General features: G+C 44.6%; 1 protein-coding gene across 1 annotated transcript; it reads left to right on the top strand.

The window, feature by feature from the left end:
- The first annotated feature begins 2,362 nt into the window (after positions 1-2,362).
- LOC136752719 (inactive dipeptidyl peptidase 10) lies at positions 2,363-26,691 on the top strand. Its single transcript, XM_066708245.1, has 25 exons — positions 2,363-2,468; positions 2,574-2,669; positions 3,033-3,127; positions 4,344-4,418; positions 10,818-10,870; positions 12,466-12,547; positions 12,763-12,883; positions 13,034-13,188; positions 14,286-14,383; positions 14,595-14,718; positions 14,968-15,009; positions 15,654-15,761; positions 16,920-17,011; positions 17,178-17,225; positions 18,911-19,029; positions 19,229-19,276; positions 19,871-19,969; positions 20,307-20,373; positions 20,785-20,979; positions 21,205-21,259; positions 21,819-21,918; positions 22,389-22,447; positions 22,567-22,639; positions 22,794-22,867; positions 23,064-26,691. Exons 1-25 carry the CDS (start codon positions 2,408-2,410, stop codon positions 23,199-23,201), a joined length of 2,277 nt encoding a protein of 758 aa, XP_066564342.1. The 5' UTR covers positions 2,363-2,407; the 3' UTR covers positions 23,202-26,691.
- The last annotated feature ends 436 nt before the right edge of the window (positions 26,692-27,127 follow it).

The following is a 27,127-nucleotide window of genomic DNA, read 5'->3' as shown; positions in this document are numbered from 1 at the left end:
ACTGGAGGGAGATTGTGTGGCTGTGGATAGGCCCTTTGAGATGGGTTTTTCCCACACTTATCTGGCTCACACTGTCCTTTCGTATCATGATTTTATCTCTGTCAATCATCGATATTATCATTATTATTAAGCGGATGTGTCAGATTCCAGTCCTGGCAGTGCTGCCGTGTCTGCAGGTTTTTGTCCCAACAGGAGCTCTCAGTTATTCAGTTAATGTCATTATTTTCCCAGGTAGGCTTAGCTAAGACTTTCATGACTTAGTTTTACAGCTAATAGCTTCAGTTAGGTCGATTACTCAAGATATATTGTCCCCACAGATCATTTTGCAGTCTGAAGAGAAGTGTTCAATTCATCCAGTTAATTGCTTAATGAGACCAATTAAAGAGCCAATTGCTGGGCTGGAACAAACAGCAGGAGACACACCAACTGGAGTTCGACACCCGTTAGGTATTTCTTATTAGTCTGCTGTTGTACCGAGCAGAGGAAAACACTACCAAATAACAGCTAATGATTATAAAAGGTAGAGGACAGGTGCTGGCAAAAGGGCAGGTTGTGTTTGGGTCTCAGAACATGCCAAGCCTGCTGGGTATACATGGGGAAAAATGACAAAGGAAGTGCATCAAAACAACGGGCCCGGGTGTCCAAGAAACAAAATAAAAAAGTCTATTGCTGATCAACCGCTCGAAGTTCACAACAGAAATACCAAAAAGATAGAGGATCCCGAGAAGAAATAAGGACTGTTCAGGGATATTTTCTTCTCTTTTCTTCCAAAGTTGCACTGCTGTCATGGATCTGAGACGAAGGGCATTAAACAAGGAGCCAGGGGAGAAGCAATCAGCCTGAAAGAGCCGCTAGATAGATTGATTGTGACAAGGTGGCAAGACGGGGACGGGGACTTGCGGTAATGGCAAAGACTTTGTGGTGGGGCTGTGTTTAAACGATGCACTGGCAGCAGATTTTCATGAAAGCACTGCTTTCTTTCATTGTAATACCGGACTGGTGAGCTGAGTGACATGGCACCATAAAGATCACAACCCCACTCTCACCCCCACTGGCATCCCGTTTGCGTGGGCGATGTCGCTTGACTCGGGCCAATCTGGCACAGACCGCTTTCTCAGGGTTCTCGTTCTGGCACATTTGAGCCGATCTCACAGCTCTGCGGTAAATGTGGGCCTGTTCTCTTTGTTATTGTTTTCTCCTTTGTTTAGTTCATGTGTTTTAACAGCTTTACAGTCAATTACCCTAATGGAGTCACATGCGGGAGCTATTTAGGGGGAACATTCAGCAAAGCTTCTGCAGCAAAAGTGATTTTCAAGTGCCTTTATTTATTTATTTTCCCCACGACGCCTCACACCCCATTAAGATTACAAAGTGCCAATGAAAGAACCAAAGGGTGTAATGTAGAGAGGTATGGCGTTCCTTCTGCTGGGTCTATTCGAACGTTACCACACTTTTTGAAAACATCATGAATCAGAGTGTTTGACAAGGACCTCGAGGTTTCATGGTTTCCTGAACAAAGCATTCCTCATATTTTATCTTCGTTGTGGGTTGCTATCGATTGCTGAAACAAGCTGTGTAAAATGTTCTGCAAGAATTTCAATCTCCATTTTTTTTCTTTCCAATTATAATTCCAATCTCTTTCCCTTATCGCTTCTTCCACTGTCCTGCATTTTTCCCTGCTATGGCACCCTTTTGAAAGACATCGTTTTTTAACTCGGTGGCCATGAAATCAATCCCAATACTTTCATAACAGACCTGTAGATTCAGATCTTATACCTTTTTATGTTTACTGTTTTTCATAATCAGTGCTTCACATTGCATTTTAGACCGATTGTGGGGTATTAATCATTGTACAGCTGCAGTCAACACACACAAATTCACATACACACACATACCAAGAGATGAGTCATTTGTTGTTTCCCAAAAAGTAGAGAAGAAAATCTCATGAAAGCCACGGGATGCAGACATGTGGCGGCATGCTGGATTGAGACATGATCCATCTGAAAATGAAGTAGGGTTTTGAAGGAGCATTGTGTACATGAAGAGTGCAATCGCAGTTAAAACCCATCATTCTGGCAGGCTGTAATTTGATTGTAATTTGGCTCCAACCAATTATTGTTTCATAAAGTTATTTTACAACATTTTGACAACATTCCCTAGTTTACAAACTGGCGTCAGTTGTATTGTTCTGCATTCAGTTGATCACAATGTTGCTGCAATGTTATGTAACTGGCAGGGGGGTCCTTCCAGGGGTAGCAATGAGAGGTGAAAACTGTTTCTGAAGTGGCCTTATGATCTCTCTTTCCCTGCGTCTCGCCTCTCCATCCACTGGGTACCACCCCTGTCTGCGCAGGACCTTGGGGGTTCAGGTGGCCCCCCTAGAAACTGGAAGGGGATCGGCATCGCAATGGCGGTGATTGTGGTGGTCCTGTCCCTGGTCATCATGTCCATCATCCTGCTCACCCCAGGTAAGAGGGCACACATGGGCACACACACTGGATACACACACTGGGTATGTATGGGAACATACACTGTGCACACAAGGGCACACTATTTCTTCTCTCTCTGGGCAGATGAGTCTCGCCTCCTGCAGCAATCCAGGCTCACCTTGGAAGACCTGGAGAGCGAGGAGTTCAAAGTTCATGACCCCGTGGTGACCTGGCTTAATGGTGAGGAGCAACAAGTCATACAGATGGTCTGTTGTGTCCCCTAAGCTGAGGGGGACCCTAGTGCTGGTCCTGGAGAGCCACTGTCTAGTAGTTTTTTTCAACTCTCTGATCACTGACCCTCTCAGAGCTGGACAGAGTGAGTTTAAGTGGTTCTTTTGAGACAATAAATAGTAATTAGGGAGTTAGAAAGTCAGGTGTAACTAAAAACCTGAAGATATTGTTGCCCTCCAGGACCTGGACAGGAGGCACACTGTATCAACAAAGTAAATAAGAGTAATACTCCTGTTTGTCCCGCCTCTCAGTCCTTATCAGGGGCCCTTCCCTCTCCGTGCCCCCTGACCTCTGACCTTTCACTCTCCTCAGAGTACGAGCTTGCGCTGCGCACCAGGCAGGGTCATGTCATCAAACACGACGTCGGCAGCAACTACAGCACCACCCTGGTGGAGAACAGCACCTTTGTAAGTATGGGACAGACGTGCATTTAACACCTGTTCATAGAGAGAGAGAGAGAGAGAGATGGAGAGCTCAACCCAGCGGGGGCAGAGCGAGAGATTGAGAGTACAGGGAGCAGTAAGCCCAGAGGCAGCCTCTATAAAAGTTTGTTTGCATGGTAATGGGAGGGCTTTCCCATAGTTTTGACCCCTCCTGACTTTGCTTTGCCACGGTTTTCTGTGGTATATATAGTGGTTTACTGTACAACCAGTTCAGCGCATGACAGAGAGATGTTCACCCTCTGAGGGTTTAGAGAGCAGAGATGTTCCACTGGATTAGAGACGAGGAGACTGAAGAGAGAGAGAGGCAATTGAGGGTGAGAGTGAGGTTCTACAGAGAAGCAGAGATGCATCATTAGATGTGACAAATGCTGAGAATTAAAGAGCTAAAATGAGCGTAATAGAAGAATACAAGGGGATTGAGAATATGTGTGTGTGTGTGTGAGAGAGAGAGAGAGAGGTCTTTGTTTCACTTCTGCAAGCACCAGCTCTTTAATTCCAGCTGTAACATATGCTTTCAAAAGGGAGTTTAAAGAGCGTCTTAAAAAACAATGACCGCTTATGGAAGCCTGTGAATAATATTTATAGACTTATCTGGGGCATTTGCTTCACAATTGGGCAGCTCTCAGACCAATAATGTTTTTTTTGCCAGATCGCAGTAATTCCCCACTTGTGTTAAATCAAGGAACAGCAGACAGCTTTTAAGCCTGTGTATTGTTTCATTCTGATGTTGCTGGTGTCTAGATTTAGCTGTCGTTACAATATTCTTTACAATATTTAAGGTACGTTTGCTATACTACACCATGGTTTATTCCAGTAGAATGCAGTAAAGTACAGTGGAGGTATTTTGAAGAGCATAGGAAACCAATGTAAAACTATTGTATAATCTGGTGCGGAAATAGATTTCTTCTGTTGTTGTTCAGCGCCAGAACAGTGTTAAAGCGGGAGGGATTAGAAAACCAGGGTGCGATGGAGTAAGGCTCGTTTTCCAGAGTCCAGCGTAGTAAATCCCAGAGAAGGAATTTAGAAAAAACTATGGTACAGCCAGAGTAAAACCATGTGAAATGGGCACAAATCCTATGGTAAATTTATCAAGGCGAACTTGCTAGTAAGGGTCGGTAAATTAAAATGTTCAAGTGGTGTGAGAGTTTGCTAATTGTTCCCTCCTGTGTTCTGCTTAAAGTTGACTCTAAAAGCGACGAAGTTCCAGGTGTCTCCAGACCAGAGGTTTGTGTTGTTGGCGTACAACGTGCAGCCGGTGAGTAGAGACTTGAGTCCTTCCGATCCTGCCCTTCACTACACACTGTGAGAACTCCAGTTCCTCTGGTTTCTAATGGGTTTCTTCCATCAATGGCTAAATATCGTGTCAATGTGGAATTAGACTTTTGTGTAAGATGTTTCTACCTGTTCTTATATGCAGGCATGTGTTTCAATTTATTTATTTCAGCACACACGCAAAGTATATGCTCACACACACGCACACTCACAAAGCATACACGGAGTTTACTTACAGAATAGAACAGTGTTTTCCAGACCCCCCCCTCTGTCTTCTGCTTCTTTGGTGCCACTGAGACTTCAAAGCTACTTAAGAAGCTTTGATTGAACTGCCAACTTGCTTAATTAACAGCTCCGGTCAAGCAAACAGACAAAGATTGCCAGTTAATTTCGCTACAAAGATGTTCCAAAAGATCCAAAATAAAATGATTTAAACGGTCTAATGAAGTCAGCCGTGAGTTCAATTGCGGTTTCGATTAGGTTGCTTATAGCCTGGCTGCCGTCGCAAACACAATTTGGAAACTGGAATCCTGTCTCTATTGTGTGACGTTGACACAGCTTAGCAAATTTCTTTCATCACGCATTTGGAATGGAGATAAAAGGGGCAATTATACAACGGAAGGGCCCACAAGTAGAAAAATAACACCACACTTTAATGCTCAGGCCATTCCCTTCAACTGGTTTTGAAGCTGAAAACGCAAGTTGTTTCTCTGCGGACCAGACAGAGTGTCATTTGGGGAGCGAAGATTGCCCCCCACTCTCCCAAGGAGCACGGATGTTAAGCATTCAGTTCAGTGCTTTCCCAGACTCGAGCAGGGAAAGTGAATGGGCTCCATTTCAGCAAAATCTGATAATAATGCAGTCCCTCATGGTCTAGCTGTTGCATGTTTTACCTCTACATTTTAAAATGCCTTTCTCTTAATCTCACTGAATCGTTAAGATTTACACCCCTGCCTTCCCTGTTTTTGGCGACACTAGACAGGGAGTAAAGCAGTGAATTTCCATCCTAAAACCCACAAGGACCAACACGCTGAAAAGCATCATCTTTAATCGTGGTGTAGTAGTGTAGTGGAAAGTATTCTTAAGCCGCAGAAAAGAGAATTACAAAAGCACGGTAGATGAGTGTAAAATGCGTTGGTGTGGCATAGCACTTGAGATTTGCCAGAGCAAAGTTTCTTAAGGGATTCTACCAGCCCGCGCCTCAGGGCATGTCTTACTGCAGCTGGTTCACAAAACGAGCGATAATAAATTGAAAGTGGATTTCGGCGCTACTCTGTCGGGAGATGAACAAGCAAACACATTTATTTTCCTTTATCTGCTCTGCTCCTGTGAACCGCTAGCAGTAAATAACCCTATGCTTAATAAATAGCCCTTTCTCTCTGCCCCCCTTCCTTCTTCTCCTTTTTTTTTTCTCCCCCCCACTCCAAGGGAGAGGTAATGTGAGTTTAATCGAGTAAAAAGAAAAAAAGAGAAATCACAGTCCTCAGCAGATTTTCCGGCTTATTAAAAAGAAGGCGACACAGATATTGCACTCTCTCTCTCTCTCTCTCTCTCGGTGTGTGTGTGTGTGGGTGGCAGAGTGCGGGGACCCGTGTTAGTGCCGATCCTAGTTGTCTAGTGCGCAGTCATCTAAAAGAGTTACACATTTGACTGTGTTCTTAATTGGATTTACATTACAAGTGTTTTCTCAAGTAAAGCGCTTTAGGGATCCGTATTGTATTATGTGGGGATTTGTATGCATGCAGGATCTTTTTTTTTTCTCTCCTCCTGCTCCATGTGGGCCTATGCAATGTGTTTATTTATTTATATATATATATTCTGCTGACGCCTGCATTTCTGGCTGATCCCCGGCAAAGCAGGCAGGGGGCTGGTTATTGCTGAAGACAGCAGAGCAGTAATGTGTGGGGATGTGAACGATATGAAATGTATCGTGGGCGATCGTAATATATGTCCGGTTTAATCAGGTGCGCCGGGCATAAGGAGGCTGCAGTTTACAGACCTCCTGGGCACACAGACAAGACAGATAGATAGATGGGGGAAAGGAGATGAGAAAATAGAGCGAGAGAGAGAGGGGATGGAGGGGGGGCATATATATTGCTAGAATCTCTTATTCTGCACAGAAAAGGACGAGAGAAGGGGGAGAGAAAGAAGGGGAGAGGATGGTGGAGACAAGGGGTTAGATGGGGTGAAGAGAGGAGGTGGAGAGGAAGGGCAGGAGAGAAGGGCTGGGAAAGGGGGGGAGGAAGAAGAGGCAGAGTGTGAGCAAACTGCTTCATAGAAAGGGGAGAGATATGGAGATCGAGAGAGCGAGAGAGAGGGTGCAGATGGATATGGATGATTAGGATAAGGAGAAAGAAAGAGGGGGACAGGGAGGGAAGAAAGGAAAGAGAAAAATGGGGTGGAGAGATATCAAAGGACAGAGAAAGAGGAGAGGGGATGTTTGAAATACATCTGCAACCCAGGCTCTTGACCCAGCGAGTGTCTCTCTCAGGCATTGAGGGACCGTTTGAGCTGAGAGGTTGAGAACCAGAGAAGACAAAGGCACAACACTTTCTGTCCACTGTTAGGAAGACCCAATCCAGTGTGGCTCAAATGCATTGCAACCCCTCAACACTTGTCCAATGTGAAAACCTATCCATCTACTCCTGCAGAGGCGAGTCCCTGCTTACTTCCAGCTGTTCTAAGTGGACAGCCAGTGTGTCCATGACCACAGCAGCCCGGGATGCCCCCAAGACCGAGGACCATGTGCAGTTATCATATTCCCGACACGGCATTCCCGAGAGGTTCACACACACACACACACACTCATAATGGAGAGTTATGGGCTGGCCTTGGCGCTTTTGACAAGCCCTAAAGAGCCAATTAGACGAAGTGCTGATGAGGTGTGCTGGCCGCTCGCTCTGGCTGACCTCAGGGGGTAACGCTCATTACTTCTGTCTCTCTCCCTCTCTCTCCGTCTCTCCTGTGGCCGCTAAGCGGTTGACAGCTTGTCGTTTGGCCTTCCACATCGCACCTCCTGTCTAATGGGCCCTGTCATTTCTCTAATGGCAGGAATCGATGGCAATCCCATAACCTGTGCCATCATTCACCCTCAAGAGATTTTCTTCATTCCCCCCCCCCTCCCCTTCTCCCTTCCTTTTTTTACAGAGCCTGCATTTGCTGGCCTCAGCTTCCCTCTCACCAGAGCGTTGTCACGTTGTGGCAATATAAAGAAATTGTCTCCCTTAAACAAAGCACTCACCCTCCGAGACAGGTCATTCGTTCTTTGGATTGACCCCTTTTCTCACCCCCAGAATCACTGTTTCTCTCTCCATTTATCCCTCAGTGTGCTCTCGCCTTGGCTCCGGCAGGCCTTGCTACATTCCCCTCTTAGATTTCCCAGTGTGAAAGGTTAAAGGTGCCTCACGTGACACACTTGAACCCGTCCCCTGTAGTGAAGATCGTGAGCAAGAATTTCTGGTCAGGATTGCAAACAGTGTGACCAGAGATCCGCCAGTGTTTCTGTTATTATTGTGTTCAAGTATATGCCATTGCGATCTCTTTTCCTGATGGCAGGTCAATAATAAGAATAATACAGGAAAACCACAGAGAAACCATGATCAAAATGCTAAAATCCACTGATAAATGATAAAGTAAATGGGACATTTTTAAGAGATTACATCAGTCAATGGCTTCTAAGTTTAGACCTTGTCAAGATGTGAGCGTGGCAAATACAAAAATGCGAGGCAGTCTGCTTAAACAGTCGAAGAGAACGTAATGCAAAATTTTTGGGGATGCTCACTATTTGCACTCTGAACTGCAAGGCATAAAGAAAAGTTAATCTGACAGGCCTAGCAATCATCCACAAAACTGTTGCTAAGCTTTGCATGAAAGCCTTTTAGATACGTCCGTGCTTACCAGTGGAGTTCAATTTACGCATTGTTATTGATGAACACATATATGCAGCAAGAGGGAACTTGTTAGTCTTCAGTGCTAAAAGTTAAGCGTCTATCGATAATGATGCATTGAATGTCATTAAATCTGTAATTGTGTGCCAATTTAGTATTCATGCGTATTCAGACTTATTTCCCCAGCGTTTCGTCCTATTTACTAATAGTACACATCGAAAGGTGGAAATTGAGCAGAAGACAAAATAGCCTTCATACTTTTATAAATTATTCATTGCATTTTACATTCAAGATTTCAGGATTCCGAGCAGAATACATAAACACTTTAGCCAACTATGTTATTGTTATTTTGTATTTTTTTTTTTGTGTATTTATTTATTAGCAGATGCCCCTTATGCAGGGCGACTTGCATTTGTCACAAGAAACTCCTCTCAAACTCATTATATATACAGTGAATAGAATTAGACCCTGTAGACATGAACTAAAACAAACCCAAAATCCGATACAAAAAGGCATCCCTGAAGTTGGCCTAAGTATCAGTATATTACACAAGCAGTTACGGTAAGGTGATTATAAAGTGCAAGAAGTACAGAACTGCTCGGAAGCGGCAGAGCGCGTGTCTGTCCGCCATCGGGATTCAGCGCCGCGTTCTCGAGTTATTCCCGTGACAGGCCATTAAAGGGCTACGGTCATTAGTGGGGGATGATGAGTGCCGGCCGTAAAGAGGCACTCTGGCGGATCAATGGCAGTAAGCAGGTCTCTTCTCTGCCACTACCCTCTCTCTCGAGAGCCGTCCATTTCGTGATCGAGTTCTCTAGAGCGACCCCAATCTCCCTTCCCCAGTCAGCGCACACAGACATGGATTGGCGCCACCCCCCGTTGGCATTCTGTCCGTGTCTCCTGCACATGACCCAGTGCACAGGATGAGCCCCCATCTGGCTGTGATGGGCTGTGCCACGTGGTATGGCGTGGCTGGGCTTTAGGAATGGCACCATGATGGTAGGCCTACTATTGTGATGCCGTGGATAACACCGATACTGCCAGTGCTGATATGTATACACTTGGATGGGCTCATTTATTTATGTCATGAAACAAATCTGAACAAAGAATAGCATTCTTTCATGGGAATTTGGGTCCCCCTGGAACAGTTTCCCCCCAATCCCCTCAACCCTCTTCAGCCCACCAAACAAACGGCCTCCTAAACTTCCCACAGCGTTAATCATGAAAACTAAGATCCAGGCGTGTTAACAGCCACTCAGTTTAACGTTCCCCCTGGGAAATCTGATCAGTGAAAACTGCAGCAAGTGCCTGTGCTGTGCAAGTGCTGTGGCCGCGGCTCTGACTGAAAGCTGATTAGAGAAACGCATACACACACACGCACACACACACACACACACACACACACGTTCGGTCAGCTTTTCATTAGAAATCTGCACTGCACTTCCTAGCTTGCCTGTCAATCACTTTCAACACTTGCTTCGCCTTTTTTTTTTCTTTTGCAAAGTAAGGAATCAATGTAGAAAATACATACAGATATGCCAAACTAGGAACGATCAATGGTCGTTTGTGTGTGTGTGTGCGTGTCTTATATGTCTGCTTTCATTTGTCACCTGCTGTAAAGCTTGTAGGCTAAGTAGGCCAGTTACATGGGTTCAGGGATTCAGGTAGATATTGTTTCATCTGACAGACTTCCTGCAGCTTTTGTAAATTCAGTTGCTTCCCAGCAGGCTGTTAAACAGGGAATGAAGCCTTGCATCATTATAAGGACTTAAAACACAACAGCCCACGTCAGGATTTCAACGCAGAGTTCTCATTCATTACAGAACCTAGGAGTCCATACAGACATGCGCACAGCAGCCTGTCCTGCACTAACTGACTAGGACTTCTCCTTCCTTACTTATATACCTGTGGCTGTTGCAGTAGTAGCATCATGCTCTTATTACACCTACCTTGCCACAACGTCTACTAATATGAGAATCACCCAGTTGGTGTTCTTGGTCCAGCAACAATTCCACTTGTTCTAACAGAGCAGGGGTCTCGGGGGTCTCTTAAGAAATATTCTCCCCATGTTCTTAGGGCTCAATCAGCTGCAGGTGCCAGGGGAATTCACAGCATGGAAAGAATATTAAAAAAAGACATTTAACAAAATAGAACTAACCAAATAATAGAATTGTGTTTGATGTACGTCAGTGTTGAAAATAGACCCGTGAAACGTGCAAACACATCAAAACATTAACAACACCGTGTGGTCAGGATAATAAATGTTCTACAATATTTTTTCCAACAACCCAAATATCACAACCCAAATGCAACCCAACTACAACCTCTCGCAACATTGCCAGAGTGACATGTGTTAGCGGGAAATGCACTGTGAAAGCAAGGTGAGAGCGTTAGAGCATTACTGTGCTACCACCCTGCCTTCCTAAGGGCAGATGCCCGCCTGTCCTGTGTTGTGTAACTCTGGGCAATGTGCCCGCTGTGCTCTGCCCCCACAGGTATACACACAGTCCTTCACAGCCTCCTATGCCATCTACAATGTGGGCACCGGGTAGGTGGAGTCGGGGCTCAGCCTGGCACTTGGCATGCGGTGCAGTTAGAGGGATGCCCAGTTTTAAAGATGCACATGTTCAGTTCAGTGCGGTCGCATAAGAGCCTGTTCTAGCCGATACTCATGAGGACATCCTTTCATTGCGGCCTTTGCTATGCGTCCCAGCGTCTGTCCATTTGCATGCTTCTCTGTTGCAATTTCTGCTACGAGCGGTTATTGAGGGAACCAACACTACACTTTCTTCAGGAGCTAGATGAGGGTTTCAATGTTAATGGCAGTTAAGTGACCAGTGGGTTAATAACACGCTATGCAGAAACGACTACAGAGAATAAAGCAGAAAATACAGTATATTACCAAAAATAGCAGGACACGCCCACCACTTCCAGTATTGGAGTATGTCAGTCTACTTGATGTGTACTGGGTAGTCAGTGATCAGCAGTACATGTTGTGACAGTGTACTGACAGCCTGGCCGCATTTTATGGTGGGGATCCCATACATTTCCCAAATAATGCTGGGGGTGAAACACGTTGGTGTAAGACCCAGACCTGAGTTTTGAACTCAATTCCTTGAATCTGAAGAAAACAGGAAGCGAGATTCAGAAAGAGGCTGCAGGTGTCACTTTCTCTCTCTGGGAGGAATGGCATAGTATTGCTCTGGCCATCTGTGACAAAGCATGACAACCATGAGAAAGGCACAGGGTGGGAAGACCAGATTGAACGCAGTGCGAGCAGCTGCCCTTTGGTACTCGTATGGTGTCCTAATGCTTTTGATAATATAGTGTGTATTATATTAAGGAGATGCAAAAAGAAGAAGCAAGAAACAGCACAGGGGTGGTGAATTGCATTGCTCTGGATCACATGTGAGACAATACTGCTGATTCTGCGATTCCAAGCCACTGTACCATGCATGTTTTTTTTTCCCTGAATGTGCATCTTGCTCTAATAACGATGCCTCCTACCCCCTAGAGCCATTAACATGGAGGGGGGGGGGCTCTATCTCAGATCCTGGAGGGAGGGGATGGGCAGTGATGTATCTGATATTTTGGACTAAGTTCATCAGTCTTATATTTCAAATGACAGGGAAATAAAACATGTTTTTTGAGAAATAAGTGTCTCTTCAATCAAGTCCATCTTGTCCAATCGTCAGCTGTTGAAGGCCTTGGAGGACTTTTATACCTGTTCTATTGAATGCATGAACTAGTGGGTTAGGTTGATTTGGGGTTTCACTGGGAAAAATTTACCCTTGAGCAAGGTACTTTACCAAGATTGCTCCAGTAAAAACCCAGCTGTATAAATGGGTAATAATAGTAAATAAATAATGTGATATATATATATATATATAAGTCGCCCTGGATAAGGGCCCTGGATATTAAGAAATATAATATTATTATTATTATTATTATTATTATTATTATTATTAACAAATTGCCCTCCAGGACTGGGTCTTGTCTCCCCTGAGTTCAAATAAATTAATAAAAGAATCTGAAGCTTTCTGAAGGCAAAACTGTGAAGTATTCTGAAGTGCCTCAGAAAGGCTGAGTGTTTATCTGACTGCCGTGACTGATGCGACCCGGCGCTGTGTGTTTGTGTGTTAGGGAGATCTTGGAGCTCAACCCCCCCGAGGTGAAGCCCTCCGTTCTACAGTTTGCCGCCTGGGGGCCCCAGGGGAATCAACTGGTGAGACAAGCCCTGTGTGTCCATCTCTGTGTCCCTCTGTCTGTCTGTCCCCAGCAGGAGCCTGTTTCTTGTTCTGTCTGTCTCTAAACATGTACCAGTTCATCCACGACTTCTCATTTGGTCTACTCCCTTTTCCTCCTCCATCCTGTGTTGCTCAATCCGTCACCAACTGATTGATTCCCCTGTTTCTCTCCAACTCTTTCTCTGGTTCCCAGGTTTACATCTTTGAAAACAATATCTACTACCAGCTAGATGTGTCCAGTAGTGCACTAAGACTGACCTCCACTGGTAGAGAGGGGCTGGTCCTCAATGGCATCTCTGATTGGCTCTACGAGGGTAAGGGCATCTCGTGGGCAGTCCTCCAAAAATCCATATGCATCAGTCGACTGACTCTCTGTACATTTGTCCAATGTAAATGAAAACAGCTGTCGGTCCAGTTGTCTCACGCTCTTCCATTTCTGCTTATTTCTGATTGGCCACCCACAGAGGAAGTGCTTCTCACATACCCCGCCCACTGGTGGTCAGGTGACGGGGCACGCCTGGCCTACCTGGCCATCAACAACTCTGCCACGCCCATTATGGAGATCCCCTACTTCCTGGGTGGAGTCTACCCTGCCAATGTCTACTATGCTTACCCCAAGGTGAGACTGGATAGAGGAAGAAGAAGGGAGCATAGACAAAATCTCTTATATTCTGTTGTGTTTCTCCTACAAGAAATACACCCATCTTATCCAGTAAAAGCCTTCTCTAGTTCAGGATTATTCCTATACCCTGGAGAGCTATGGGAAACCCCTTTCCATCCCAATGTGCAATATCTTCACAAATCGCAGAAACAGATTTTCAGAGACTTTGATCAGTACATCGTCAGCTTTGTGGAATAAGGAATTACAAAGGAAGGCAGGTGAAATGCACAAAGTAAGGGAATGTGCCTAGTTTTCCTTAAAATAGTTTGAACTTGAAATGCACGTTCACGCTGTGTAATTAATCCCTCTCTTCTCCAGCCAAAATCACGAAGCACTGGCCGCTACACTACGTTTTCAATTAGGAAGCTGAATGATGGATGTGATACTGCCAGACTGCATTGTGTGTTTTCAGGAGGGCAGGAAACAAGTTATGACAAAAGGTCTTTTCGAGTGTAATGCCTGAGCAGCTCTACGTTAGTCCCGCTTTTCTTTTATAGATTTTTTAGTTTTTTGTTGAGTAGAAAAATGTTTTCGTAAAAAAATAATATTAATGTCAACTGCCTCACTTTAAAGCTACAGGATCAGCATTTATACCATGATCTCCTGGGTGCCCGGATTTAAGGAAGATACTCAAGCTTCAGCTAGTTCAGCCTAACTGCGTAAAAGTCTGGGGTCCTGGGACTCCCAGTACAAACACTCACACTTCTTAATTGTTGGCAGCAAGTGAGGCTGGCTAAACTTTTGCCTGCTGATTAAACTTTTTTTAGACTCTGTGCACCCCTGGCACACAGACAATAACTTCACTGTGCAGTGGGTCTCCCAGTAGCCATTGGAGTGCTCAAAACAAAATCTCCTGCTGAACTGACCTAAACACAGACACAAGTCCCTCGCTAAACACACAATTAATAATCAACACAAACACACTAGCAACTATACAACGTTTGTGCTCCAATTCGTAGTCAAATTCATACACAGGTTTGTTATTGTTGATCTATTTCCACTGTCTCTCTCCAACTCTGCCTGTGAGCTCTGCGCTGTGTGTGTGTCCATTGCAGGCCGGCTCCACACTACCCACAGTCAGCCTGTTTGTGGTGAATCTCTACGGCCCGGCACACACTCTGGAAATGATGCCCCCGGACTCCTTCAGAACCAGGTACTGATGCAATCACTAATCTAATCTATTGTCAGTGGTGTCCTTTCTGTGTTTCCTAAAATGAATCATATTAATCTAAGACATCATTACAATGTAAAGTAATTAACAAAGCAAATATATACACATTTATATATATACTGTAAGCTGTATGCATTACAACCACAGAGCTGTGAACCCAACTGCATCAGCTGTCTTTCTGCTGTCCTCGCAGGGAGTACTATATCTCGATGGTGACCTGGATTAGCAGCACCCGACTGGCTGTGCGATGGTTAAACCGGCCACAGAACCAATCGGTGCTCACCGTGTGTGAGGCCACGACTGGGGCGTGCTCAGAGGTGAGAGGTCAGAGTTGACTTCCAGGGCAATCTGTGGAATCATTTTCAGCGTTCTCAGGTTCTGTGCTGAGCAATGCTGTATTGACCTTGAACCATAGATTTTCCATTCATCCATACATTCTGTCTGTTCAGCAATAAGCCATTGTTTTCAATGTTATAGCTTCCTGTACACTTATTATATTAGGGAGCAAGATAGGGATATATTCTTCACAGTCTCCAAGTTTATGTTTCCTCTTTGCCTTGCTTCAGAAACACAAAATGGCCGTGGATGTGTGGCAGAGTCAGCGACAGGTAACTTTCCATCTTCTTCCCAACCGAGAAGCATCACAATCCTGTTAGCAATTATAGGCTTAATGGCAGATTAATTGGAAACCTTCATGAGCCAGCGAGATCACATGACTATCGACTGCAGTGACAGTGGTGTGTAATTGTGTTAGATTACCTCAGGATCTATTCCATGTAACTCAGCAGCAAAATCAATTTTTGTCTTAAAAAAATATTTTGAGTTTCAATTGGAAGTGTTTAATGCTCATAGGGCATTTTTATTTGAAAATAAAATTTGCATAACAAACCACATCACCAATAGGGGGTTGTATTACATTTGCAGACTTTTCTGTAGGTTTAAGGTGTCCCTCATCAGACTCAGAGAATTAAACAGATTTAGTTATACTGGCTGCACTTGAGCCTTAGAACCAGACTTGCCTGTATTAGACCAATGGTAACAATGGTGTAGCAGTTAATCATTTGCCCAGTTGATTAGAATCTGCACCGTTTTCCCTAGGCAAAGACTCACTAAAAGAACGAGCAATATTCCGTTAAATACACAGATAAATGAGTATTGGACTGCAACTGCATATATTATGAGTTAAATTATCAAACACTTAACAAACCATCAAAAAACGGATCAAATTTTCCGTGCTGATCTGTGTCTCCAGCAGGAGGCACCGCTGTTCTCTCCAGACGGCTCCTTCTTCTACCTCACCCTGCCGGCCAAACAGGGGGCACGGGGAGAGTTCCACCACATCGCCACGCTGAGCGACCAGGTCAGGGCCCCCAAGAGCCTGGCAGGGCCACATCGGGCACTCAGCACTGGGGGGAGAGGGGCTGTTCAAAGGCAATCCATAATACCATGACTAATAGTTGGCCAGAATCTGGCATCAATAGCACGATTGTGAGAAATTGTAGGATTTCATGGAAACTTTACATGTGAATTTACAGTACATTTCATAGGATCATTCCCTTGACTATCTATCTATCTATATACGTCTATCTATCAATCTTACTGTCTGTCTATTTAATTGACAGACACTCAAAAGACAACTTAAGAGGGTTACAGGAAGGAAGCAAAATGCATTATAAATTATAGGAATTTAAAAAAGAAATATACAGTACTGTGCAAAAGTTTTAGGCAGGTAAAGAAGAATGTGTCATGGTCCCCTAGCGCTCCCCCTCTATCCCCACTAGAGGCCGCCATTTCCCTGCCTTCTCCCTGCTCTCATCACTCTGTCCGTTAACATTCCGGTCACCCATGTGCACTCCTGTTCCATCCCTCTGTTTCCATTGGCCCTGCACCTGCCTTCCCAGTTTCTGTTCTCTTTATAATCCCCTCACTTCCCTCAGTCGGGCGAAGTTTTGTCAGTCCTAACTGCAATTCCGAGCCCTGTTCCTCCGACAATCGCCAGTGATCACGACCACGTCTTCGCCCAGCCCTTGTTTGTCCTGATCCGCCGGTACCCGACCCACGCCTGTCCGACCATCTTGCGATCTAGCACTGCACCTGGGTACCCTGTTCCCGAGCCCTCGAGGTTAAGCGTGACAGAATGCTTTCAAAAATATACATGTTAATAGGTTATATTTATCAATTAACTAAATGCAAAGTGAGTGAACAGAAGAAAAATCATATTTCAAAAGTTCATATTTGGTGTTACCACCCTTTGCCTTCAAAAACAGCGTCAATTCTTCTAGGTACTGTTGCACTGGATTTTCTCCCCTTTGCAATATGGTTTAAAAAAATATTAATTGTATTCATAATTTGTATATAAAATACTAGGATACAGTCTTTGAATATTAATTTTAGAAATCATAAAAACTTACTCTTCTTTTTCCCAGTTTACACTTAATTCTTTATCCCTCCCTCTTATTTCCCTTTCTTTCCCTTTCTTTCCCTCTCCACCCCCATCCCCCTCTCTCTCTCCCCACAGCCTGCCGTTCCCTCTACTCCATCCCGTTTCCTGACCTCTGGGAACTGGGATGTGATGTCACTGTGCGCCCTGGACGAGCAGCGGGGCAAAATGTAAGACATTTCTTCCAATCCAGACACAGCGCTTGGTGCGTTAGTTTTGCACAGCAAGAATGACAATCTGAAAGATGCTGTTGCTCTCCTGGACCAGGTGTACTCCTAGTTTAGAGAAACATCCTGGTCAATCAATGTACCAAAAGCGTGTGTTGCTCTCTTGCAGATACTTCCTGAGCACCGAGGAGTCGATGCACAGCAGACACTTATACAGGTGAGCCACAGGATCCCACCCACAATCCCACAATCCCCCCAACAGCTCCCTGCACCCATCCTGAGAAACTGAGCCTTAAACTAGCTTGCATGAATCACATTTTTGCCCATGTATAGAAAACCCCCATCTCAGTCTGCCATGTAGCTCCAGACACATAAAACAGTGGTATAAACAGAAGTGCTATTCTGGGAGCACTCTGAATTTGTGCATGCCACCAGAACAAGATATTTCTCTGGATTCTCATTGACATTTCAATGGTCCCAAAAAGAATAAACTTGGCACTGTGAATAATATGAAATGTTAGCATATAGTTGTGAGTTCAGCAAATGATATAGCCAAGTATAGTTTACATGGGCTGTGTTGACATGCTGGTCAGTTAGTCAGCAAAGGTAGTGTAAAGGTGGGGCGCTGGTCACAGTTTGAAAGCATTTTTGGTTTGTGTTTGAGTTACAATGGAAGCCAACAAAACATAAAGGTCCAAAGCAGGAATGGCTGCATGAGTACATTATACATCACACATGAGAAACCAGCCAATCACAGAGCAGCATTTCCACAAATACCTATACCTCTCATTTTGGGTAAAAATGTCATCCTGTGTATAGAATTATCAGTTATTAAAATTATTCTGTTATGTTAAGCCTTGGGTGGATTCAGCCATTGTGATTCAGAGACCTTGTTTTGTTCAAAATCTTAATTTGTTCGGGCAGAATTCAGAACCAATTGATTCTGTTGATAACATTCAGCTTCACTACAGATGCCTCGAACTTTAAATGCAAAGCAACACTTGTTCTAGATCTAGAAAAAAAAATGTGTGTGTGTGTTTTAGTTTTATACTTAATTGAGACTTTTCTACATGTGTGTGTGTTAGTTGTGTACCTAATTGAGACTTTTCTTTGATATCGCCCTACACAGATTTCAATTATATTAGCTCTTGATGAGTTTAAGGATAAACTGTTTATTTTGGCTTCAGGCTTCCTGAGAATGAATCAGCGAATGAAAAGCCAGCACTGTAATTCAAACCCTTAATATAGTTCAACTTTCTCCTTTCTTTGAAATCAGCCATGCAGAGATTTAAGTGACATAAGCATTTAGGCTCCAGCAAACTGTAGGTGTCTCTGACAATGAAAGATGATGCTGCTCTCCATCTCACTTGATCCATAAGTGATTACTTCTTTCACTGAGAATAATGCTTCTGCCCAGCTAACGAAATAACGTTGTGGCAACATTGCAATAAAGTAAACGCAGGACTCTATGATGTTGCGGCAAGGCACAGTAAAAAAAACAAGACTACACTGAGGAAAACAAAATATTCACCAATAACGAAGTACACAGGATGAAAAGTTGAATAAAGTGGAGAAACAAAATAAAAAATACATACTGTACCTATGCATGCAAAATAATACCATTGCTCTTGTACTGAAGTTCCAGAGATGGAGCCACGAAATGTGCTGACAATGTGCAACAATCAAAGAACATCTTTCTGCAACATTTTGTCTTAATCATATTTGACACATTCCAAATACAACCAACCACTAGCATTTAAGTACAACCTCACACAACGCTGCCAGAATGGCATGTGTTGGCTGGGTGCCATCCTTCTTACAGAGTGCCATCCTTCTGCCACTCTTCTCTTCTCTCTCTCTCTCTCTCTCTCTCTCCCTCCCTCCCTCCCTCTTCTCCATCAGTGCCGACATCACCGGCGTGTTCCAGCGCCACTGTATGACCTGTGACCTCCTGCACAATTGCAGCTTTTTCAGCGCAAAATTCAGCCCGAACCGGACCAGCTTTACCCTGCACTGCCACGGTGAGGGTGCCACCCACAGCACAACCAGCACCAGTTGGTTAGGATTAATTTGTCAGTGGGAGATCACATCTGTATTTCCAACAGAGTATTCAACAGCAGCAGTGATCGCATTGATGGTAGATACACACATGGTCAGGTTTACAAACAGAAGACTGTAACAGTGAAACTGTGTCGTTCTGTTTCTCCGCGTCTCTTGTAGGGCCAGGAATCCCCCAAGTCACCGTTCACAGCACCGCCGACCCCCACAGTGAGTACCACACCGGCACAGCCCTGACTGTGTGTGAGCAGTGAGGTCAGAGTGCTTGACCCTGTGTTCGAATCATTGCTCATCACGTGACAGAGTTACAGACGCATCTATGTGTTTTTAAAACACTGTGGCTGACACTCCTCAGTGGAATGAGCTGCAGCATTATTTGTAATGTTTAAATGGCAGTAAAATGAATTGAACTCCTGTTACTATTTGAATTGCCCTTGGCTATTATTAAACCCTTTGGATTTGGGAATATCCAGCTCCCTTCCATTAGGAAGCTTAGTAGTAAGTGCAATACACATTAAACCACTAGAGGGTGGCGTTGACTTACCAATCCACCGTTCGGCTTCATTCAAAAAAGATTTGACTGTGTTTACATAATCACGTCGAAAAGCCGTAAGATTTAAGAAAATAATAAATGGTATCTGTAAATATTAGTGGATTTAACTCAATACAACGCCAGTAATCCACACATTTATTAAATATTGACTATAGTTTCCTTTTCCAACTGTGGGGAAGTGTTGGGTCATGCTGTGAAAGCACGGGTTCTTACTAGGTGTCTATGTGTCTCTGTGCTGTGTGTGCCATCAGGTTACTTTGTCCTGGAGGATAACGAGGCCTTGGCTGCGGTTTTGAGTCGGAAGCGACTGCCGGTCACCGAATTCAAGACAGTCCCAGCTGAGGGCTATGGTGAGGACGAACGCCAGACTGCATCGGAGTCACCTTTAGTAACAATGCCATATCATGGGAATATGGAGAAGCTGGAGGTGTTGGCTATGTACTACACGTGACCATTCTTTTAATCCCGCAATCAAATCACAGAGGACCATGGGGCACATTTAAAGTATTGGTAGCAGCCTGTCGAAGAGTAGATGTTCAATGCAACTGCTGTTGTGATTAATTGTAAAGAAAGCATCTACAGACAAGGGATTGTATTATGTGAAACTGGAGAACTCCACCATGGATGTCAACGAGGCTTCCGAACTTGTAGTGGCAAACTCTCTCTGCTCTGCTCCTTGCCTTTCAGATCTGCCTCTGAAGTTGGCTCTGCCCCCCGGGTACAAGGGGAACCTGCACCCCCTCCTCATCCTGCTGTAAGACCCAGCTGAGGCTCCACTGTACTCAAAGCTTTTTTGGTTGTCTGGAAAGACGGGCAGCTTGACTTGTCTCCCCTCCCTTCCTTTAAGAATGTATCTATCTTTGTCTCTCATCAATGTCTCCCTCTCTCTCTGTTTGCTGTCTTTCTCTCTTCCTCTCTCTTTCCTTCTCACTCACTCCTAGCTGTCTTTCTCAATTTATCTGTCTCTCTCATTCTGTTTTCCTCCCTCACTTGTCCATCTCTCTTTTTCTCTCCCTCTCTGCCTGCTATCTCTCTGATAACTGTCTTTCCCGGTTTATCTTTGTCTCTGTCTCTGTCCCTGTCTCTTTCTGTCTCTCTGCATTATAGCTGCCTAGTTCTTTCACTTTTTCAGTCTCTCTCAAAAACATTTCAATCTCTCTCTCAGAGATGGGGTTCCAGGCAGTCAGTCAGTGACGGAGAAGTTTTCCCTGGACTGGACAGTGTCTCTGTCCAGCTCCCTGGGGCTGGCTCTGGCTTGGGTGGACGTCAAGAGAGGCAGCTCTCGGGGTCAAAGGTCGCTTGGGCCGGACTCGCGCAGCTTAAGCTCGGCACAAGTCAAGGACCACCTAAGCGCAGTGCAGTGAGTGGAGACTGTTGTTGTTTCCAATGCACATTTCAGCCAAACCATCAGTGCTTTCATAGCTATAATCTGTTTAAAATAACAAGGCAACAACAAATATCTACTGTGGTAACTGGGACACAGGTGACGCACTGAAAGTTAAGATGAAGGAATGAGGCTGTTCAATGGTGGGATTAAGAACAGTGGGAGCAAATGCCCTGAGATTCCCTCTTGTCTTTGTTGCAGGTGGTTGACGCAGCTGCCATACATTGACCAGAGGAGGGTTGCTCTGTATGGGAAGGTACTTTAAAGATGGGATTACACCCTACAAGCCAATCCTCTAAGGAAAAAAATAAAACAAACACTGTCCAGGATGAATTTTGAACGATACACTGCAAGAGTTAGACCTTCATCTTCAGATCTTTCCTGCAAGCTGAACTCCTCGTTGAAGTAACAGTTTGCTTCACTGGTTTGATCTGCCAAAATTTAAAAAGATCTGGGTTCTTGAAGAGGGCAGACTGTTTTTATAAATTGATTCCTAACGAATGTGATCTCTGTGCCATTTGCTGTTATAAAACTACAAACTGTACTCAGTAGCAGGTATGTTTATGATCAGTGATAAGTGTCTCCTTATAATTTGTCCCCGTGTCTTTTGTGCAGAATGTTACAGGACCTAGACAATTGGTGCATACTCCATTTTCGGTCCAGAATACACAGGGCCTCCACTTTGTAGATTGTTATGCGAAATAAGAGAGAGGTCTGTTGCGTCTTCTCTGATCAAAGAGAGGAGGCGCCCCTGTGCAGAGTGTGTCTCAGTCGTGCTGTGGATGCTATGCCCTAATCAGAGTGTGTTGTCACAGGCCTTTGGAGGGTATTTGACCCTGAAGATGCTGGCAGCCTCGGAGCACAGATTTAAGTGTGCTGCAGCTGCCGCCCCCATCACGGACTTCCGCCTCTACAGTAAGTCCCCAGCTAAACTGGAAAAACAGGGCCCAGCACTCTTGTTTATATCTGGGTCTGGCAAAGGGTGCTGGTAATGCTTATGTAAAATCACCCTGATACATTTACCGTAGGACTTTTGGACATTTAACCAGTTTTTATTGCTTCACCCTAGTTTTACAGAGGTCTACTACAGGTTTCGAGAAGCAGTGTCTGTCATGGGGACTTGAATAAACAAAACTCTTTTTTTTTTTTGTGTAGTTAATAAGTATGGAAAAATATGAACAAATTATTCTATAATAGGTTCTATAATAGACAAAACGTACTGCAATTGGGCACAAATGTGAAGGACTGTGCATTTACCTCCTAGAAGCTGGTTTCTGAGTGTCAGTGGAGGTCGGCACATAGGCATTGGTGGTGTGTTTGATCACGCTGAAGGATAACTGCATAACTGTGTCTTCCTGTGTGCGTGTGCGTCTCTCTGTGCGCAGGTGCAGCGTTTTCAGAGCGGTACTTGGGATTGCCAGCCAAAGAGGAGACCTCGTACACTGTGAGTGGAACCCTGATCCACAGAGCCAGCCAGCCTTTTTTCATGTTTGTTTTAATTGTTCATGTATTAAATAATAAGTCTCTCTCTCACTCCTTCCTTCCCTCTCTCTCTTTCCCCAGACGGCCTCTCTGCTGGGGGAGGTTCACAAGCTGAAGGACGAGGATTTCCTTCTGCTCCACGGCACGGCTGACGGTGAGTGATAATCCGGCTGCAGCAGCACTGGACAGCAACACTCCAGTGTGTGTCACGCAGGGTGATGGGTAGCAGACTGCAGCTCGGGCTGTGTGGCCAGTACAGGGGCTGTGCGCTGTGACCCTGTTTGTCTTTCTGTGTCTCTTCCCTGCAGCCCGGGTCCATTTCCAGCACACCGCCGAGCTCCTGAGCGGCCTGGTCCTGGTGGAGGCCAACTATACCCTGCAGGTATGCGCTGCAGGACTAGTCTGAAGAACAAATAACAGGAAAGAAGTGTTGCTGACCTCAATTTTAAAGTCTTGTGAGAAGTTATATGACCATTTTATTAACACCCTGCTTAATATAAACATATGTCAGTTGTAAGACCTTAAAAGGCCTTACAGAGCCCAACTGTGTGATTGTGTCCGCCCTGCTCTTCGCTCAGATCTACCCAGACGAGGGCCATACCCTGAGGGGGAAGCGCAGCATGCGCCACTGCAGCCAGACACTGAGCCGCTACTTCAGCAGCTGCCTGCAGAACCCCCGCTGGAGGTCCACCGAGGGGCAGGAGGATGAGAACTGACCCCCGCCCACCAGCCTCCCAGCCCTCTCCCTCTCCCCCACCCCCCCAGGACCGAAGCCAGCTCAGATAGTGGCAGCCCCTGTCTTCTCAATCCACACAACCTTCCACAATTCTCCTCAGGACTCTGTAAAACCGTGTACTGTCTTTGTTTCCATTTTTTACCAATCCTGACGGGATCACAGCAGAGGTAGGGAGCGCCATCGTATCACAAACCTCCAGGCCCTGCCATTTCAGCTAAAGGTCTCTACACTTCAGGACTGTGAGGGGGACACTTAGGAGGTGCAGCGAGAAAGCCAGGCCCAGGATAATGGTCCTCTGACAGACACTTCCGGATTTGGCAGTACTCTTCCAGTTTCCGGGGGAAGAATAAAGAAAAGAGGTTCCCTTTGTGAAAATGGTAGAGACAATTAAAGGGGAGACTGGTGGACAACCCTAATGCACTGGACAGCTCTGGGGAACTGAGGATTTTGAGAGTGTATTATGGTGACTCCTGTTTTTGTGTGACATCACTTCACTGCTTTGCTTTAAGAACAACAAAAAAAGTATCAGCAGCATTTTTTGATTGTTGTTTTATCTTGCTTGACGGACTGACTGCATTTTAAAACTGAGGTCTGACAGATGTCTCTCGTTAAAGCCTGACTCTTGAATTATACCCAAACCTAATTCCTTGTGTGTCACTTACCCTGTTTTGCGTTTTCCACCTACGTACTGAGAACTGCTTCTGCCGAGGTTGCTGTTTATGGGCTTCCCACCCTCCCGATGTGTGCTTATTTTGCAGTTTGGCAGCAGTTAGAATTATGTTTATGAATTGCCCAACACCCCTTGGAAATGTCTTGCCCAGTTGAAAGTATCGGCAGTATTGAGTGCTGCTGTCATGACCCCAGATCTCTCTACCTCGGGAAAGGCATGCGCTAGGTTTGTTCTCAAGGCCTCCAAAACTGTGCTTCCCAAAGAGCAAAATGGGATACATAGAGAAACTACCAAACCAACACCGAAAGGTAGATTTATTATGACTACCTTTTATTCATAAGACCTAACAGGTTCACTTACTATTGCTAGTAAGTAGCCAGGTTTCATACAATGTTAATTTTATGTTAATAATGTTCTGGTGGCTACCCTGGGGGGGAAATGAGAGAACATTTCTGAAATCTCAATTTTCAGAGTCTTTTTGAATACCTGTGTGGCTCTAAAATGGTGCTAAAGCAATTAACCGACTGATCTCAGCAGCTTAGGTGTAGCTCTACAGTGGGATGCGGTTGCATAATGATGATTTGTTCGAAACTCCACTACTCCATGCGTTACTTCTTGGTAGCATTGTCAAGACATTGCCATAATTCTAATGTTTTTACGTAATAAGTGGATGTCTATATACATATTGGATGGGATTGATTCCTGTAAAAAAACTGAATGGTCTTTATCATGGTTGCTAATAAGTGACATCTGCTGGATTCCAATCTTTCCCTTATGGATCCACTAAGACCTTTTGAAATTAGAGGGTTAGGGAGGGAGGAGAATAGTGGATAATTTTGCACAGTGACGAGAAACCTTTTGGAAGAATCTTGTGGACTGAAACTTGCTCAACACGGGTACCATTCCAGAACATCCTAAGCACTCTCATTCACCATTTAAAGGATATTTTCTATTTTGGGTCTTTGGAATGGTGAGTTAGCCCAGCCAATAGTAATCCAAACCTGAAACCGCAACAATGGAAATGACTGAGGACACACAGGGTAGGATGTGACACAAGGAACCAGTCTTCCTACTTAAATAATTATTTTGATCTGAGTGAAATCAGAATCCTTGACAATGTCTCATTTGCCCACCTGATACACAATAAATGCGCAGTCAGAATCAATTAAAATCAAGTCAAATCAGTTCAGCTCTGACCATATCAAGGTGTTGGGGAGGTGTGTCCCTTGGCATGCTCTGATGTTCTGATTGGATCTTGCTGACTGTGAAGGATTCCTGTATTGGATGATGTCATTTGGAATCAGTGAAACGCTGCACTGCGAACTCAAGCAGGGTTGGTGCCCAACTCTGGTCCTTGAGAAACACCAAGTTGCAGGTTTTACAGGCAACATTACACCTTCCAAGACCAAAGGAAGAGCATTTGAGCAAATCAAGCTTGGCCTACCATGGCCTGGAGAGAAAATCAGTCACAACTTCAAGGAAATGGAAGAGTTTTCTATGATCATAAAGAGAGCATACAAGCAGACCAAATGACCTGAACTGACCCCTGAGTTAAAGTCACTGAAACATTTAACCGCCATATTTGTTTGCTAAAAATCTGCATGAGTTCACCATGGGCTGCTCTGAGCAATGACCATCTGCATCCCTGAGATAGAGCATCACTTTACTGGAATGAAGGCCACAAGCACCCACCCTCAACCTCTGCCAGTGAGAGGCCCCAGCCACTGAGATGCCTATCTGAGACACATGGTGCATGACTTGGGGGAACCAATCTGATTCAGGGTCAAGAGGGAAGCTGGGAGATGTCTCCTTCCTTATTGTTTTCTGTTGCAATGCCACCACTTTGGGACCAGAGTGTCCAGTTTGCAAATAACACAAGCCACTTTCACACTAGCTAAGGGGTCAACCCTGCCCAGGTAACGACACGGTGTCCAGCGGGTCGGGTCGACACTTTCACACTAAAGTTTCTATAAGTGAGATAGATCTCTGGTCACTGCAGGAAGTCCACAATTGGCGACCCACTTTCTGCCTGTGTCCGTGCTTTCGCACTGATGACAATCGGAATTCTGGGTTGCTACAAAGTGAGTCAGACCCCAGACTGGTGTGCTAGTGTGAAAGATGCTGTATACAATTAAATATCCCTTTGAGATATCCTTGTTTAACACTGTTGCACAATGTTCCTCATGTTCCTGTATTTAATGTTTAGGTTAGACATAAGGGGTTTTATGCAAATGGTCACTGCCTCATAATGACAGTAAGAGAGACTGGTTGTAGCAATAGGGTACAATAGGTAAGGCATTTCAGCAAAGCTAGGGAAGTATGTACAAGGACGTCTCACTTCCTGATCACCGGAAAATGTGGAGGGATGCAGATTTAGCGTGTGACCCTCTAAAAAAGTAAAGAAAAGTTGAAACACTGAGACAATAGAAAGGTGCCACTTTCATGGGACTGATAACTAGCAGACTGAAACCAGCAGACTTTCTTCAGTCTAGGAGGGAAAAACAAATTTACAGTTTCAGAGCAAAGAAAACAAAATCTATATTTATAGGTTTATTTTATGGTATACTTCCCTTTCCAGAGATTTAAGAATCAGAATGCATGATGCTGAAAACTGTAAAATCTCCCAGCCTGCCCCTCGGCCCCCTGGAGCCCAATGGGACCCCTGTGCATGAGACAAACTGAATCAGAATGCCTTTGTTTTGATAACAGTATGATAATGCTTCCATATTTTCAATAAAGTGTGAATACTACTTTGTTTAATATGATAATGTAGCGTGTTTTTTTTTTTTTTTTTTTGGGGGGGGTACACTTTGCTTTTCACTACATTTATTTTTACAGTATTACTCATTACTACATGGTTTTAAGCAGTGCTGATGAGGGACCTGTGTGGAAATGAGCATTGCTATTTTATGCAGTTTAGGCACAGATAAAAACCTTCCATTTGAACTCTTCTTGTTATGACACTCCAACAATGGACCGTTTTCTTATAGTAAAGCAAGCCTTACCCTAAGATAACACATACAGAACCTATACCTTCACTGACAGTTAACAGCTTAAATGATTAATCTTACACATATATAGTGTATAAAATTAAATAAAAAAATGTCTCCGCACTGCTCTCCGCAATGCCCTATCTGTGGGGAACCGGGAGCTGAAAGCACCCGTGGAAGCGCCACGCAGTAGACGGTGGCGGGGGCCTTAGGGAGACGAAGTGAGACTCGAAAGGTGCCTCAGAG

The sequence above is a fragment of the Amia ocellicauda genome, chromosome 7 (genome assembly GCF_036373705.1).
Source record: "Amia ocellicauda isolate fAmiCal2 chromosome 7, fAmiCal2.hap1, whole genome shotgun sequence".
NCBI classification, from domain to species: domain Eukaryota; kingdom Metazoa; phylum Chordata; class Actinopteri; order Amiiformes; family Amiidae; genus Amia; species Amia ocellicauda.
The sequence above is the reverse complement of the archived record's forward strand: the minus strand, read 5'-3'. Positions and strand labels throughout refer to the sequence as shown.